At 52.9% G+C, this 17,499-nt stretch overlaps 1 protein-coding gene and 1 pseudogene across 1 annotated transcript in view; one reads left to right on the forward strand and one right to left on the reverse strand.

Moving 5' to 3' along the window:
* Positions 1–546: 546 nt before the first annotated feature.
* Positions 547–2,282, reverse strand: LOC144324386 (proline-rich protein 32 pseudogene; annotated as a pseudogene).
* A 5,395-nt stretch (positions 2,283–7,677) lies between these two features.
* The window catches only part of CYB5R3 (cytochrome b5 reductase 3), a 28,721-nt gene continuing 18,899 nt past the window's right edge, over positions 7,678–17,499 (forward strand). The window contains exons 1-2 of the mRNA XM_077914241.1: positions 7,678–7,765; positions 17,112–17,243. Coding sequence (XP_077770367.1) covers positions 7,745–7,765; positions 17,112–17,243 — 153 coding nt within the window. The 5' untranslated portion in view covers positions 7,678–7,744. The remainder of the gene's footprint in view (positions 7,766–17,111; positions 17,244–17,499) is intronic.

Here is a 17,499-nt window from a genome sequence, read left to right on the forward strand (position 1 = left end):
AACTGCCCCTGGATTGGTCTTTGACCTTCAGCCTTGCTCATTTCTGCTCATTCTCACCACCACCCGAGGGCCAGAGGGAGCTTTATTTATTTATTTATTTACTTATTTTTTAATCTTTAAGTAAACTCTACGCCCAACGTAGGGCTTGAACTCATGACCCCTGAGATCAAGAATTGCTTGCTCTACCAACTGAGCCACCCAGGCGCCTCCAGGGGGAGATTTCTAGAACTGTCTGGCAATGGCTCTCCAAACTTAAGTCCCTTCCTCCAAGGCTGTCATCTGCTCTCCAAAGGGCAGCTCATCTCGGCATTCAAGTCCCGACCAACTTCACCTGCCTCATTTCTTGCATCTGATAACCCCTGCCATGCATGTTTTAATTCCTGGCATCCGAGTTTAAAATCTTTTCATTGGTTCCCTGAAATTAAACTTTTTTTTTTTTCAAACTTTAGCATTTTTATAGAATCTTCAATCATGTAAGGCACATTAGTGCTAAACAAAGTGTAAGAGGGTAGGGGGTTTCAAATATAAAAACATAAATGAGTAATGTTCACCTTTTCCTCCAACCCTTTTTTCCCCTCCATTTATTGTCATCAGTTGTTCTCTCTGTTTGAGGGTGCAGAAGCTGGCATACCCCAGGAAGGAAAATTGGCAAAATAAGATAACGGAGGACCAAATATTGGGAGTGGAGCGAAAGCAATAGGCATAGCAAGAAATGGACTGAAACTCGGAGGTCAAGAAGGCATAAAGCAAAAAAAAAAAAAAAAAAAAAAAAAAAAAAAGAAGGCATAAAGCAATGAGCAATAAGGCGAGAAGGTAAACCGGGAGTACTGGAAGACAAGGGGAGAGACCTTGGCCAATTCTCCACGGGGTGCCACGGGCCTCCCTGTGGGAAAGAAACATGAGCCAGCCTTTCCTTGCTGGCCATTCTTGTATTTCCTGGAGGCAGCTCCATCATTACCCCTGATCTAATTGTGGGGATATGTGGGGGGCCTCTTACTTGTGGACCCCTGGGTGCAAAGAACCCCTGACCTCATGGCAAAGCCATGTGTAACTTTGCATTATTGCCATCTCTCTCGGTGCCCCCACTGCTGCCCCCTGCCCCCTCTATCATCAGTGATGATAGTGAGGGGTGCCAGAGAATTCCTGGGACACATTAATAGAATCCTGTCCCCTAAGCCTCCAGCCTGCCAGCCCCTCCGAGCTATTTACCTCTGCTGTTGCTAGGGACTCTTCCGCAGCACCAGGTGGTGGCCCATAGGGGTGTTTGAGAGCTCAGGAATGCAGGCTCCTGCGGTCTCCGAGGGGCGCTCCAGTTGCTATCTCGCTCCGGGTCAGACGCGATGGGGGCCCCAAGGCTCCACATCCTCTTTCGCATGGAACTGGAACACTGGAGAGACATGTCGTTGGGGTGCGGCTCCCGGATCCCACACTCATTTGCAACTACTCCACGGGGTGAAGGGGCGTGCCCACCAAGGACATCTTCAATACAAGCCTTGGAGAAAGTTGATCAGGAAAATCTTCGCGAGATGATGTCGAAAACCAGCTAAATGGCCACATAGGCCAGCTCGGTCCGGAGAGAGGACTTGTGCTTCGGCTTTAGAGCATCTTGGCTACTCGAATGAACCCAGGGACCAACTGCTTCTTTCTAGATTTGGAGTTCTCTTTCTGCGGTTCTGAAATTAAAAATTGAACAGGGTGTCCTATATCTTAATTGGCGACTCTTGTGTCAGTCCAAACATCCCAGACATCATGAGGCTTTATTTATTTATTTTAAAGCTTTATTTATTCCTGAGAGACACACACAGAGAGGCAGAGACACAGGCAGAGGGAGAAGCAGGCTCCCTGCGGGGAGCTGGTGCGGGACTCGGTCCCAGGACCCCGGGATCATGAACTGAGCCGAACACAGACGTTCAACCGCTGAGCCACCCGGGCGTCCCAACATCATGAGGTTTTAGTTCTTAAATCTGTTTAAGTGCTTTATTTGGGACATACTTATACTAAAAAATTATTCATCATTAAGCTGAAATTCGAATTTAATTGGGCACCTTATATTTTTATTTGCCAAACCTGGCAACCTAGGTCCTACACAGTTTATAGGGGTGAGGGGTCAAGGATTAAAGAGCTGTCAAAGATTAGAGAGCCCCAATCTGGACCCTGAAACTCTGCCCAGCAGGCTGCTTGAAAGCCTCCTTTCCAAACTCCTACCCTGGTCCATGGAAGGGGCTGGAGCCCAGAAATTCCTTGGGAGGAGCTGCTCCACTGCTGCCCACGTCTCTCCGCATTCTGGCCTTCAATTTCCTCTTCTATAAAATGAAACTAGAGGTGTCCGGGTGGTTCAGTGGTTGAGCGTCTGCCTTTGCTCAGGTCCTGATCCCGGGGTCCTGGGATCGAGTCCTGCATCGGGCTCCCCTCAGGGAGCCTGCTTCTCTCTCTCCCTATGTCTGCCTCTCTATCTCTCACGAATAAATAAAATCTTAAAAATAAAATAAAATGAAACGAATAGTTTCTCTACCCTCTCAGCCTCTCTCAGGGATCAAACACCTGAGTAGAGTAGTGGATTCTCAGCTAACAGGCCATGCCCAGAAGGCAAATGGGCTTGTGGGGTAGTTTCTGTTCTTTGGCTCCCTAAAGGACCTTCAGGAATGATTAGGACAAAGGTTTTTTTTTTTTTTTTTTTTCTTTCCCCAAAGCACTTTGTAAACCAGTTAAACCACCTTAATGAGAACTGATTCATCCAAGGAGCATCAACAAATGCTAAAACCAATGTGGGGGATTAGGACATTCAATAGTACCTTATTGTAGATAGACCTGGCAGGTAACAACAGGAAAACAGTCTGGTCGCCCGCCCTCTGATCTAGAGGGGACTCAAAAGACCTGCCAAGTAAACTCCATGTTTAACCTGGGATTAGAATGTGAGCCAGAAAAAATAATAGCTGGAGACGACATCACAGGGGCAGCTGGAGCAAGTGGAATGTGGACTGGGGACTAGGTACCAGTGTTGTATGGGTGTTAAATTTCCTGAATTTGATCATTTAACAGTGATATGGAAAAGAATGGCCTTATTCTTAGGACAAATGTGCTGCAGTATTTAGAGACGAAGGGTCACATATCTGCAACTAACTGTCCATGATTCAGCAAAAGAAAACAGAGAGCAAAGAAGGCGGAGAAAAAGAGAAAGAGGTCAAACGATAACAGCTGGTGAATCTGATCGTCCATTGTACTATTCTTTTTTTGGTAAAGATAGATAGATAGATAGATAGATAGATAAATAGATAGATAGATAGATAGATAGATAGATTTCTAGAGCACAAGCAGAGGGAGCAGCAAAGGGAGAGGGAAAGAGAGAATCCCAAGCAGACTCCTTGCTGATTGGGGAGCCCACCTCGGGGCTTACTCTGAGATCATGACCTGAGCAGAAATCAAGAGTTGGACTCTTAAATGACTGAGCCACCCAGGCACCCCTCATTGTACTATTCTTACAATTTCTCTGAACCTTGGGTATTTTTCCAATTCTGAGGGCACTCAAAGATAAAATATCAGAAGTGGAAGCGGTCTTGAAGACCCAGTGCCCTGTCCCACACCTGCAGCCATCCTTTCTCAGAGGAGGATCCTGAAAGGGGAAGGCCTGAGCCTGTCACACAGTGAATGGCAGTGAAACTTACCTGCTTGGTTTGTGTCTCAAGAACAGGAGGGGGCCACCTAATCAATGTTATCCTAGCTTTTCTCTCTGCTCCCCCACACTGTGGCCACCCTATAGTCCTGCTGCAGAGATAAGCAATTCCCACGGAGTCTGGGTAGAAATCTATCCCTCCTTCTCCAGAGAAACAGAGCCACAACTCCCTCAACCTGCACTGCCTACCACTCCCTTAGAGACATCCCACCTCCCAAGATGCACACAGGATCAGACAGGAGGGGAGAGAGGAGCTCAGAGGAAAGAGGATAGGAATTGTAATAGTGTATTAGCACTACAGAGCTAATAGTGTATAGCAGCAGGCCTGGGGCCTCACTCAGCCATTGCAAGCAGATCTAAACCCCAGGAAGGAACTCTGTGGGGAGTTGAGGCCCAGATCAATAACTGGGCAAAATAAATGCACCAGGACCAGTCCCTTTTCAGGGCTGGGGGCAGCCAGAGGACAGGACTGCTGGGCCTGGATATCAAGCTGGTTGGATGATGTGGATGCAAGGGGTCTCATGATGCTGCAGTTGGCACCATCCAGAGCTTATAAGCAAATGTCCTGACCATCTGGGTGCCCCAAGCAGACAAAATGTGCCTCCAGTTTTGGCTTCAGCTTCAATTTTTGTCTGCTTGTACACCAGATCTGGCCTCCGAGGTCATGTGTGGCCAGGGACTGTCACACAGCCAAGCAGGAGCCAACACCGTTTGAGGCCAGGCCTGGGAGGTGAGTCACTTTCTAGGGGAGCTTCCAGATGTAACTAGGAGTTAAATTTCCTTTTGTGCTTTACATACTGAAGTGTGTTAGTGGGTTGAGGTGTTAACACAGGATTTATTACAGTGAGGGCAAAATGCTTCAACAATTTATGTGGATTATTAACAATGTTAATTTTATATACAGAAAAAAAATGAAGAGATTCAAACAGATAAAGAGAAAAGTGGATAGTTAATATGATTTTTTTTTTTTTTTTAGTTAATACGATCTTAAGAAAGGGAGTAATAGGGTGATTCAGTGGGTGAAGCGTCTGCTTTTGGCTCAGGTCATGATCTCAGGGTCCTGGGATGGAGCCCCATAACAGGCTCCCTCCTCAGTGGGGAGTTTGCTTCTCCCTTTCCCTACTCCTGCTCTCTCTTCAAATAAATAAAATCTCTGGAAAAAAAAAAAAAGAGGCAGTAATAATGTGATAACCTTAGGAGGAAAGCTATTTCCTCTTTGAGTCTATAAATGCTTCTAATAATTTAAATAATAATATAAGGCTGAAAAATAGATTCCATCTTAATTCTGATTGTGTAAGATTGTTTGCTAGACTAGCGTTTATAGCCTTAATCTAAATGATATTTAACTTTTTGTTTATTTAATGCCATTTAAGGGATGAATCTTTCGAGGAAAAGCCCTGTGTGGGAATTCTTCATGGCCTGTGAGGATCCTGTGAGGATCATGGCCTATAATCAAAAGGAGAAAGCCAAGTTAGTCACCTCCAAATTTCATAAGGAGAACAAACTCCCAACATCACATGTCCACATTTGTGATAATCATCATGATTAAAGAACACGAAGAAGGGCAGCCCGGGTGGCTCAGCGGTTTAGTGCACCTTCAGCCCAGGGTGTGATCCTGGAGACCCAGGATCGAGTCCCATGTCAGGCTCCCTGCATGGAGCCTGCTTCTCCCTCTCCCTGTGTCTCTGCCTCTCTCTCTCTCTCTCTGTGTCTCTCATGAATAAATTTTAAAAATCTTAAAAAAAAAATAAAGAACATGAATAAAACCAATAGTGACTGGGGAAAATGAGGAGGTCAAGGGTGATCTTCTTCTCCTAGGGCCTCAGTGGAAGATGCCTGTGGACAAGGGCTCTTGTCCTAAGAAGCACCTACCAGTGGGAAGTTACTTGAAGTCAAGCTTTCCGATTTGATTACTTCCTTTGTAACATTAAAACTGTGATCAGGGACCCCTGGGTGGCTCAGCGATTGGATGCCTGCCTTTGGTTCCGTTCGCGATCCTGGGATCTGGGATCGAGTTCCACATCAGGCTCCCTGCAAGGAGCCTGCTTCTCCCTCTATCTACATCTCTGCCTCTCTCTCTTAGTCTGTGTCTCTCATGAATAAATAGATCTTTAAAAAAATTAATAAAACGGTGATCAATAAGGGGCACTTGGCTAGCTCAGTCAGTAGAGCATGCAACTCTTGATCTCGGGGTCATGAGTCATGAGTTTGAGTCTCTGGTTGGGCATGGAGATTACAGAAGAAAAAAAAAAAGAAGAAGAAGAAAATTGTGATCCGTAAAACTGAAACCATACCTGATTTCTACCTCCATGTTCTGCCCAGCTCCTTCTTTTATTTTTCTTTTTTTCTTCCGTATCATTATTTTTAATGTCCAATGTTTATAATATGAGGGCCGGGGCTGCTTTCTCCTCAAGTTTATAAATTTTCAATTGGCTTGTGAGGCCAATAGGGATACTTCTTCTTGTCTAATTTGGTTTCTGGGAAGACTTCATTCAGGTCCTCAATGGTCATCTGATCAAATGGAATTATGTTCTTCATCTTCTTCAGCTCTTTTTCATATTCTTCAATCCTGGCCTTTGAGAGGGACAAAAACTCAGCACAGCTTTTCACATCTTCTTTTTCCTCAGCATCCACCTAGTCAGTGTATTAATCCTCTGGCACAGGAACCTTCAGGGCATTAAACTTCTTCTCAAAGTCATCTACCAAGCCAGCCTTTGCCACATTGGCCTTGTAGTAAGCCCAGTCGATAGCAGGTGGTTTCTCAGGAAGAGTAGCCAACCTGGAGATAAGCATCTCATTCCAGGATTTCAGGGAGTTGGCAATGGCCTTCTGGTTTTGGGGTATGATCTCCCCAAAAGCTACCCAGTCAATGGTTTTTAGAGCAAGTTTTCGCCCAGCCATCTTGAGATCCTTCACCGACCCCGGCGGCCCACAGTCCTGCCCAGCTCCTTCTGCCTGGAAGGCCCAGTCCTTCTCTGCCTGGCCAGCATCACATGGCAGGAATGTGTCACCCTGGCGGTCGGACCAGTCAGACTACCAGGAGCTCACATCCAGGTCCAAGACCATTCCAGGAGGCCAAGCCAGAGAGCCTCCCTCCGGCCGGCATGGGCCTACAACAGAGGAGGTACTAGCTGCTAAATGCATTCATTTGACAAGTATTTATTTATTTATTATTTATTTATTTGACAAGTATTTATTGAGCAACCACTATATGCTAGGCTCCAGGCATGCAGGGGACTTCAAAGCAGAGTCCGGGGCAACTGGGTGGCTCAGTCGGTTAAGTAGACTCCATTTCGGTTCATATCATGACCTCAGGGTCCTGGGATTGAGCCCCATCCGGCTAGGTGCTCAGTGGGGAGACGAAGTGAGGATTCTCTCCCTCTCCTCTGCACCTCCTCCCACTCAGGCTCTCTCTCTCAAATAAACAAATCTTATCAACAACAACAGCAAAGTCCTGCCTCAAGGAGCCTACAGTGTCCTGGGATGCGGAGGGCCTGGGGGCAGCCCTCCCACCCCCCCATGGAACAGGGTGGGGGGCCCTCAGTTCCAGGGAAGCGCCCGGGAGCCCGCGGGGGCGGGGGCGGGGGCGGGCAGGCCTTGCAGCAGTAAGCCGGGCTGGCCCAGAGGCGGGTGGGGGCAGCGCCCGGAGGCAGGGGCCCGCGAGGTCCTAGGACCCGGAGCTAAGCAGCGCGGGGAACGCGAAGGCGGGTGGAGCCAGCACCGCGGCCGGGCGCAGCCGCCGGAGTGCAGGCCGGGCGTGGCCGGTGGTTTCCGGATTTTCTGTTCCGCATCCTACCGAGCGGGGGCGCCCCCCCCCCGTGACTAACGGGGCCCGGAGCCGGCCCTCCGCCCGCCCCCCCGCCGGAGCCCAGGCGCGCGCCGCGGGGAGCCGCCAGTGGCCGGGCGCAGGGTCCCGCCGCCCCCTCCCTCTCCCCGCGGCGGCGTGAGGGGCGGGGCCGCCGCGTGCGCTCGCCCCGCCCCCTCCTCGGGTGACGCGCCGGGGGGCGGGGCCTGGGCGCGGCGGCCGGGCGGTCTCGGCGGCGGCGGCGGCGGCGGAGCGAGCGCGGCGCCACCATGGGGGCCCAGCTGAGCACGGTAGGCGGGAGGGGCGCGGAGACCCCACGCGGCCCCCCAGCCCCTGCCTCGCGGACGCCTGGCTCGCCGCCCCCCGCCCCTCCGTCACCGGGACCCAGCCCCCGCGGCGGGGGGGTGCGGGCGGCGGGGGCCTGGGGCGGGCACCGGGCCGAGGGCACTGGGCGCCCCGCCCGCCCGCATCCCCCCGCATCCCCCGCCGGTGTCCCGCGCGGTCCCGCCCAGCGGAGGGAGGAGCGGGCCGCGCCGGAGCCCGTGCGGGTGCGGGTGCGGGTGGGAGAGGGCGCGGCGGGGAAAGTTGGAGGGCGAGGCCGAGGGTGTGCGTGAATGTGAGAGCGCACGTGTGTGCCGGGTGGGAGTAGGTGACACGACCGGACGCGGTGTGACGTGTGCGTGTGCAGAGTGCACGGGAGTGTGAACACGCCTCTGCGGCTGATGGAGTGTATGAAGTGACCGGGGTGTGAGGCGTGAGTGTGCATGAGTTTGAGAGCGCATGTGTGTGGCCGAGTGTGACTCTAGGAAGTGGGTGTGGCGTGCAGTGTGAGCCCCAGGCCGGGTGTGTGTGAGTGCACAGGTGTTGGGAGAGGCCGGGTGTGAGAGCACGCCGAGGCGGGAGGGGGTGGAGTGTGTAGGTGATGTGGCTGGAGGGCAGGGTTTGTGGCACCTCCAGCCACAGTGACAGCGCTGCACCCTGTCTCCTGCCCTGCCTGGCTCTGGCTCTCCCATGAACCCTACAAAGCTGGCAGACTTGTGAGCCCCATTTCACAGATGCAGAAGTGCAACACACATTTGGCCACCTGCCCGTGCCTGGCAGGGCCTGAAACTGGGCCTCCAAAGTCCACCACCCTGCTGTCACTTTTGGGTGAGCCCAGGGCCTCCGTCCCTCCCCACAGCCTGCCTCCTCTCCTGGGTTTCTCAAAGGCCCCAGTGGCTGGGCTGGGGGCTGTGCACCTCTGCACCTCGTGGAGGCTGCAGCCAGAGGGCAGCCTCCCACCCCCCATGCGTCCTCTGGTCCCTGGGGCTGGCTGGGCACGGGGAGCAGGCCACAGGGCTGGCGCTGAGGATCAGGCCCAGAGCCACTTGCCCCCGCCACCACCTCCACCCCGGGCGCCTGGGACTTGGAGGGCACCCGCCTCCTCCCTCTGGCTCTGTGAGGCTCCTCCTCACTATGAGGCAAAAGGCCTCTTGGTCTGGTTATTTGCTCATGAAATTGTGGCCCAGCCCAGGACTGGGGGGGGGGGGGGGGGCATTCAGATCAAGGAGCAGCCTTGCCCAGGGCGAACCTGTGGGCATTACGCAGCTTCAGAGTAACGTCCTCATGCCCCTTCATCACACAACCCACTGACCCTCACCCCTGCTTTGTTTTCTTTTTTTAAGGATTTTATTTACCATGATAGAGAGAGGTAGAGACACAGGCAGAGGGAGAAACAGGCTCCATGAGAGAGAGAGAGAGAGAGAGAGAGAGGCAGAGATACAGGCAAGGGGAGAAGCAGGCTCCATGCAGGGAGCCTGACGTGGGACTCGATCCCGGGACTTCAGCATCACGCCCTGAGCCTAAGGCAGGTGCTAAACCGCTGAGCCACCCAGGGATCCCCTGATCCCCTGCTCTGTTTTCCCTCAGTGCTTCTCACCTTCATTTGTCACTGCGTCCCCAGCACGTGGCCGCTCCATACATTTTGGCCGAACAGCCAAGGCCCCCTGGTAACCCCCTTGTGAGGGGCAGAGCCCTGTCTGGGAGTCAGGAGAGACTCACCAACTCTACGGCTGCCTCCGTCCAAGAGATGGGCAGAAATTGCCCCTTCCTTGTGTGCCCTGCTGGAATTCCCATTGGCCCAAAATGCCCACAGCAGACCCTAGCTAGGCCTCCTGGTGCACAGGCTCCACAAGGTCTGCGGGAGGCTGGCTCGGGCCCTGGGCTCTGGGCACCAGACGTCTTATCTGAGATGTGCAGGCTCTGCAGGAGGCCTCCTCCCATAATACTCCAGGGGGCCCCAGCTGAGGGCTTGGCACTCCAGTCTGCCAGCCCCCTGGGGGGAACATTGAGGGATTGGCCTGCCATCTGGGACTGTGGCTCCCCTGCCCCAAGCACGGCCGTGAGTGCTCAGTGGGCCCTGACAGGTCACCACTACAGGTAGAGTCCCAGGCTTGCCACTACCCCGCCACCCCCACCCACCCCCAGCAGCTCTGTGCCTAGTCTGTGGCCCTCACCCTGGGGCCAGGAAAGCAGGGCTGCACGTCCTCTGCTGAGAGCAGCTCTGCTGTGCACCTGCCCCTCCTCCTGGGTTCCCCTCCCCCACAGTTCTGAGCCAGGAGCCCCCCCCCCCCCCAGTTGCAGAACTTCCTCCACTCCCTCCCACTTCCTTCCACTTCCTGAGAAGGGGACCAGGAAGGAGGGGGACATTCAGATTCCAGCAGGATAGCTGGTGGGCGACAGGCAGGTAAGCCTCCACACAGGGAGCTGGCACCTGGAGAGGGTAAGCCTGCCCACTCAAATCTAACCTGGGTGGAGTGGAGGCCACGGTCCCAGTAGGGAATTACAGGGAAGGGTGAGCAGTAGGGCTGGGTGCCCTCTGTGGGGTAGCAGGGCCCCTAGGCAATGGTGGGGGGGGCTCCCTGGAGACATCCTGGGACTCTGGCTGACCCCATTTCCTCTCCCCGTTCTGTTAGCAGAGGTGAAGAAAGGCAGGTGGTGGGTTCCCCAGTGGGCAGAGCATGGCCTGGGGGGCGTCAGGTCAAGGCCTGGAAGGCAGCTCTCCCCTAGACCTCCGAGTGGCTGTGGTGACATGGTTTTGTGTACATACGTACGTGTGTGTACATGAGTGTGTGTGTACGAGGCAGCTTGGCTGAGGAGGAGCTGGGGTGGGGCATTGGCTTCAGCCTTCTGCTTGCTGTTTACTCTGCCCACTGCGTTCAGGGGTGGGAGTGGTGCTGTGGGCCGGGAGTGGGGTGCAGAGTTCCTCCACCCCCAAGGCGTGGGAACGGGGCATCCCTGCCCTCTGTGAATCTGGTAAAGGCTTCAGTTTTCTGGAGATGAAGACTTTACCTTTCCACTATACCCTTTCCTCTGTGTCTTGTCTTCCTCACCGCTTGAGCTCCTCAGGGGCAGAGTCCCCTGGCTTGCGTCCCCCGAATCCAGCACGAGCCCTGGTAGGTGTGCTCACTGGGGTTTATGGCCTGAAGGACTAACTGCCCACAGCTGCCTCCCCAAAGGAATTTGTACGTATGCAAAGTCCACCTCTGCTTCTCTCTTGGCCACATGGTGCCCGCGGGCACGGAGAGGCAGTCTTGTATGGTGACTCAGTGCGTGGACTGGAGCCAGGTGCCTGGGTTCAAATCCTGGCCCTTGGGCCAGGTCTGTCACCCGGGCCTGTGCTTCTTCACCTGGAATGGGAGCGGTAATAGCTCCCGTCTCCCAGGCTTCGGGATTATGTGAGATAATTATGAGCAAAGCAGCTGTAGGTTGCTCTGCGGAGCCCAGTTATTGGGAGTGGAGACTGGAAGGAAGGCTGACATTTATCAACTGCCCACGTGAGCAGCTCCTTCCGGCCATGGCACTGAGCCTACCATACCTCTGGAAGGTGGGTGTGCCTAACAGGATCGAAGCTAGGACCCTAACCACCTTGGCCTGTGCTCTGTGGAGGGATGTTGGGTTTTTAGAATGAACAGGGTAAGCTGGTGCCCCGTGCTTGCCTGGGAGGGATCTGGCCTCTTGCCCTGGTTCCTGAAACTTCCAGACAAAATAAAAAGAGCCAGAGAGAGACCTCGGGGGATGGGGGTTGTTGTTTTCCCTTCACAAACTTATCCGCAAATATTTACTCATTGTCTCTGCTCTGTGCCCTGGGGGTGCAGTGGTGATGAGACACAGATGCCCCCCACCCTTCTGGGGCTTCTGCTCTAGGGTCTGCCGTTTTGTGTCAGCTGTGATCACACATGGGCGCTGGCCTAGGCATTTGAACCTAGGCTGCCATCCAGGGTACCCGAGGCTGGTACCCGGCATCCGGAAGGTCTGTAGGAGGGCTGCAGCCCATGTTCAGGACTTGCCCTCAGAGCTGTCGACTTATGAATCTTTTTCATAGTCAGTGTTGGCGGGCTTGGGGCAGGTGAGAGAGAAGTGACAGCAAATTGGGAACCCAAGCCCAGACTCCACCCTGGGCCTCAGTTTCCTCATTAGTCAAATGAAGAATGCAGTCAGCCTGTCTCCCACGGCTGTGGGGCAGTGAAGCAAGGGAAGGTTCTTTGCCAATTATGCTAGGAGCTGCAGGCCAGGGGTCTTACATTATTAACTAAACTTGGCTCTGCACTTAAACAGCTGCGCTGGGGAAAAATAAAACTCCAGGGAGCACCAAACATGACTCCCAACTGGTTCTGACCATTGTGTCAGTTCATCTCCAGGACTCCCTACTATGGTGATTTCCTGCAAATGTAACTCCACTTTCTCCCTAAACAGCGTTCCCAATGGATATGGCTTCTCTGATTGACACGGAGGGGCCCGTAGCAGAGCATCTGCAGAATCTCCTCACCCCACGGAGTTTGCTGAGGGGAGCAGGGGCTGCAGAATTCTGCTGAAGGCCTGATTAGCCAGGGAGGGGCCAGCCAAGGAAGATCTGACATTTGAACTGGGCTCTGAAAGTTGAATAGCAGTTTCCTGTTTGGATAAGGGAAGAAGAAGGGCATTTGGGGCAGAAAGAAGAGGATGCAAAGGCCAGGGGCAAGAAAGACACTTGGCCAGAGTTGTAGCCATGTAGGAGGGGCCTTGAATGTGGGCAGTAGGCAGCCGTTGTGAGTGTTTGAGGACAGAGTGGGCGCCCTGCCGGTCTGGCAGTTGGGGCCTCACCGTGGGAGGCAGGATATCGGAGCGTTGGAGTGAGTGGGATTTGGGCCTTGGGCTCTGTGGCTGGGGCACAGCGAGGGCACCTGTCCTGGGAGGTGGCTTAGGAAGAGCTAGACAGGCCTGGGGCTGGGTCTTGGCTTCACTCCGACTTCCTGTAGGATCATACGCGAGTCAGTTATCTGAGAAACAGGGACAGTAATATCCCTTGTGAGTGTGGTCTTCTGTGGATTGGCTTTAGTGCGACTTGGGGCAAGATACAGACCTTCTCTGGGTCTGTTTCCTCATCTGTAAGCTTGTGATAATAATCACGGCACCTATGGCCCGAGGTCGAAATGAGGATCACCCCAGGTTGCTCACATCCCATTCTCGGAGCATTGCCAGCTTGGAAACGTTAGCCTTATCTGCTGTGTGTGTGGCCTTTCCCATCTTCCTGTCTTTCCCCCCAGCCCTGGCTGGAACCATCCTCTTGTACTGGAGGAAGGCCGGGGCCTGGAGAGGCTGAGAATCTGTCCTGAGATCCTGAGCTGGGGTTTCAGACCTGGGCCTCCCGAGCCCTGAGCCCAGGGCTGCCAACCAGGCCCTTTAATGGGACCCAGGGTAGGGGAAACACTGAGTGGTCCCTGGGATACGGTGGGTGCTGGATAAATGGGCAGCGGCCCTGCCCCGCCCCGGCTGTGTGATGGGTGGGGCTGGAGAGGGGAGCCCTGGCAGGCTCCCGGGGGCCTTTCCTTCAGACCCATTAGTCACAGAGCAGAGCTCTAAAACGGGCCTGGAGGCCCTGCCTGGGAGAGAGGCACATTGTTCTGAGCCCAACAAAGGGCCGGTAGCCATAGCCACGACAAGGAAGCGGCAGGGCCGGTTTGGGGAACAGCGACCAGGCCTGCCCTGGGATCTCTGTGTCTGCCCCTCCTTCACCTGGGTATCCCATCTCCCCGGTGGTAGAGGCCCACTGAGGGAAGCAGGAAAAGCCCCTGTGTGTGCACCCGTGTTCTTCTGTGATCTGGGCACCCCGTCTCACCTCGCATCCGGGCTCCCCCGGGGCAGAGCAGTAGCTCTTATCTCTCTTCTGCAGATGAGAACACTGAGGCTTCAGAGAGGCCTCGGGTACTCAGCCAGGGCACCCTACCTGGGTTGAGAGAAAGTGCACGAATCCCGGCAAGGCTTATGGGAAGCCAGGGAGCAGCGGGTGGGCCTTGAGAGGTAAGGGTCTTCTCACCCAGCCCTGAATAGAGCAGGGAGCCACTTCCAGGTCAATGCTCTGCAGAACACACTACCTCAAGAAGCCCACAAAGGAAGCAGAGAGGCCTCCATGCAAGCCAAGAGCTTGGTTCTGAGCTTCCTGGCAGCCAAGACAAAAAGAGGAACTTGTAGGATTATGATAAGGTGAACACATGATCATTTGCTGAGAGAACTAGAGTCGGGGAGGTGTACTACTGATGGTTGGATGGAGAACAAAATGTGAGACAGCTTTCTGGAGAAGCAGTGTTTTGTGTGGACTTTGGATCTCAGCCTCTGGACCACCAGTGTGTGAGCTACTCCCTACCCCACCCTCACTTTTTTTTTTTCTGAAATAACTTCAAACTTACAGTAAAGTTGCAATCACGTATGAAGAACTCTTGTATACTTTTTACCCAGATGGACCCGGTGTTAACATTCACTATATTTGCTTTATGGTGTGTGTGTGTGTGTGTGTGTGTGTGTGTATCTTTTAACTATTTGAGAATAAGTTACAGCTACGATGCCCCTTTGCCCTTAAATACTTTAGTGTGTATCTCCTAAGAACAAGGACATTCTGTTGCCTAATTACAGAGCAGTGATCAAATCAAGAAAGTAACATTGAGGGGCGCCTGGGTGGCTCAGCGATTGAGCGTCTGCCTTTGGCTCAGGGCGTGATCCCGGAGTCCTGGGATCAAGTCCCACATCAGGCTTCCTGCGTAGAGTCTGCTTCTCTCTCTACCTATGTGTCTGCCTCTCTCTCTGTGTCTCTCATGAATAAATAAATAAAATAAAAAAGAAAGTAACATTGATGCAATGTTCTTATCTAATCCATGGGCCTTAATTCAGATTTCACCAGTTGTCTCACTGTTGCCTTTTATAGGGGCACCTGGCTGGCTCAGTCGGTTGAGCATCCAACTCTCGATTTTGGCTCAGGTCACGGTCTCGGGGTCGTGAGACTGAGCCCCCAAGGGTCAGGCTCCTTGCTCAGCAGGGAGTCTGCTGGAGATTATCTCCCTCTCCTTCTGCCCCTTGCCTGGTGCCCTCTTTCTCTGTCTCTCTCTCAAATATTAAATAAATCTTAAAAATATGTATATATTGCCCTTTCTAACTATTTTATTTCTGGCCCAGGATTTAATCCAGAGCCACACATCACATTCCGGTGCTGTCTCTTTGGCCTCTCTATTGGTTTCCCAGGACTATAAAAGTCACCACAAACAAGCATAAAACAGCAGACATTATTCTCTCACAGTTCTGGAGGCCAGAAGTCTGAAATTAATGTGTTGGCAGGGCCATGCTCTCTGAAGTCTCGGGGAGGGTCCTTCTTGCCTCTTCCTGCTTCTGGTGGCTGTCAACAATTTTTAGCTTCCTTGGCTTGTGGCCACTCACTCCAGTCTTTGTCTCTGTCTTCATGTAGCCTCTGAGTCTTCTTTCTCTTATAGGACATTTGTCATGGGGCTTAGGGCCTGCCAGGATAATTCCAGGTGATCTCCTCTGAAGATTCTTGGTTTGGTTGCATCTTTATAAAGACCCTTTTTCCAAGCAAGGTCACATTCCCAGGATCTGGGTGGATATATCTTTTGGGAGCCACCACTCAACCAACCACAGCTTCCTTTAATCTGGACCAGTTCTCTGATCTTACTTTGTTTCTTGTGCCATTGACATTTTTGAGGAGTCTTGGCCAGTTATCCTGGAGAATGGGCCTCCCTGTTTCCTCAAGGTTAGAAGCAGATGAAAAGATCCTATTTCACAGATGGAGAAACAGCTCAGAGAGGCTAAGTGATTTGCCAAAGGACAAACACAGCTAGAAAGGACAAGTGACCAGTTGTCTTCCTTTGCAAGGGTGTTCTCTTCCAATATCCTGAGCAGTGAGCTATCTGGCCATGGGAGTCGGGTTTTCTGTTTTTTAAAAATCTAAACTGGAGCCTGGATGGCACAGTTGGTTGAGAATCCAACTCTTGGTTTCAGCTCAGATCAAGATCTTGGGGTTGTGGGATCGAGCCTGCGTGGGGCTCCATGCTCAGCACAGAGTCTCCTTGGAATTTTCTCTCCTCCCACTCCGCCCCTCCACCCCATACTCCCGTTCTCTCTCACTCTCTAGAATAAATAAATAATCTTTGGGGGAAAAAAAAGTCTACTTAAAAAAAATTAAAAATAAAACTCTAAGCCACCTCTTAGGGTCTTTGTGAGGTTGAGATGTGGGGGGCAGGGGGCTGACAAGGAGGAGCCTCTCAAGGTCACACAGCAGGGTGAGTGTGGGCCAGATGTTTAAGAGTGTTATTGGGGAAGCAAGTAGACTCAGGTTCAAACTGCAGCTCTCAGGACACCTGGGTGGCTCATCCGGATAAGCATCTGCCTTCAGCTCAGGTCATGATCCCAAGGTCCTGGGATCGAGTCCTGAGTCGGGCTGCTTGCTCAGTGGAAAGTCTACTTCTCTGCCCCTCCCCTGGCTCGTGCTCTCTCGCTCACTCATTCTCTCTCAAATAAATAAATAAAATCTTAAAAAAAAAAATTGCAGCTCCCCACCTGCCAGCTGTGTGACTGTGGGCAAGTTGCTGAAGCTTTCTGAGCTGTTGCTCATCGGTAAAGTGGTGATGACAACCCTCTGAAGGTTTCATGAGATTAGCCCCTGCGTGGGGCTCATCATGGTGCTGAGTGGCAGACTCTCCGAGTTTCAGGGGACCTTGCAGATCACATGGTCTAGATCAGTTCAGAGAGGGAAGGGACTTACCCAGGATCACACAGCCAACAAGGAACAGAGCTCCCCACTGCCCAGTTCACTGCCTCAACTGTCCCTCGCTTCTGAAGGCAGAACTCCAGGGCTCAGGAGTTTGTCTAAATCGAGCTGGCACTTGACATCACTTAACAGGACCAGGGAAATTGACTAAAAGGGGGGAAGGAGAGAGGGAGCACAGATACACAGTGCTCAAGACTAAGCACAATTACTTGTGAACTTCACTCTGAGCTTCCCGGCAGCCAAAGTGAAAAGGGTTACATGCTCAGTTAGTTATGTAGCTTTCTTTGTCCTGGTTCCTCTGGGAAATAGAGCTTTTCCAGTGACTTAGGAATTCAGTGATAGGTTTCATGTGCCTGATTTTTGTGACTTCTCCCAGCCGGCACCAAAATGGATGCTGGGGTTGGTTCCCTGGATGAAGATGGTGAGGAGAGGGTGCTCCTGGCAGAGGGGATAGCGTGACCAGGGGCCTGGAGGTGTGAACCGACTGGTGTGTTCGCCGGAAAGGCAAGTGGCAGGCTGCTCCCCGTGCCGACACTGACCTCATGGGTCTGTCCTTGTCATTTCAGTTGGGCCACGTGGTCCTCTCCCCAGTCTGGTTCCTCTATAACCTGCTCATGAAGCTGTTCCAGCGCTCGACCCCGGCCATCACCCTTGAGAGCCCGGACATCAAGTACCCACTGCGGCTCATCGACAAGGAGGTGAGTGCCGGACACCGTGGGGCCTGCAGGGTCTGGGCCCATGGGGGTTCCTCCCCCTCCCTCCCTGGCTGCATCACAGTATTTCCTGTCACCTACTGTGTGCTCAAGGCATGGGCCCCCCTCTGATGTAGGTCGTGTTGTCTGTCTACCTTACAGATGGGGAAATTGAAGCGATGTCCCTTTCTAAGGTTCCCAGTAAGCGGCCACAGGGTCTCGAGCCCAGATCTCTGACCACAGAGCCTGTTCTCCAAACCAC

Source organism: Canis aureus, chromosome 11 (assembly GCF_053574225.1).
Source record: "Canis aureus isolate CA01 chromosome 11, VMU_Caureus_v.1.0, whole genome shotgun sequence".
NCBI lineage: Eukaryota > Metazoa > Chordata > Mammalia > Carnivora > Canidae > Canis > Canis aureus.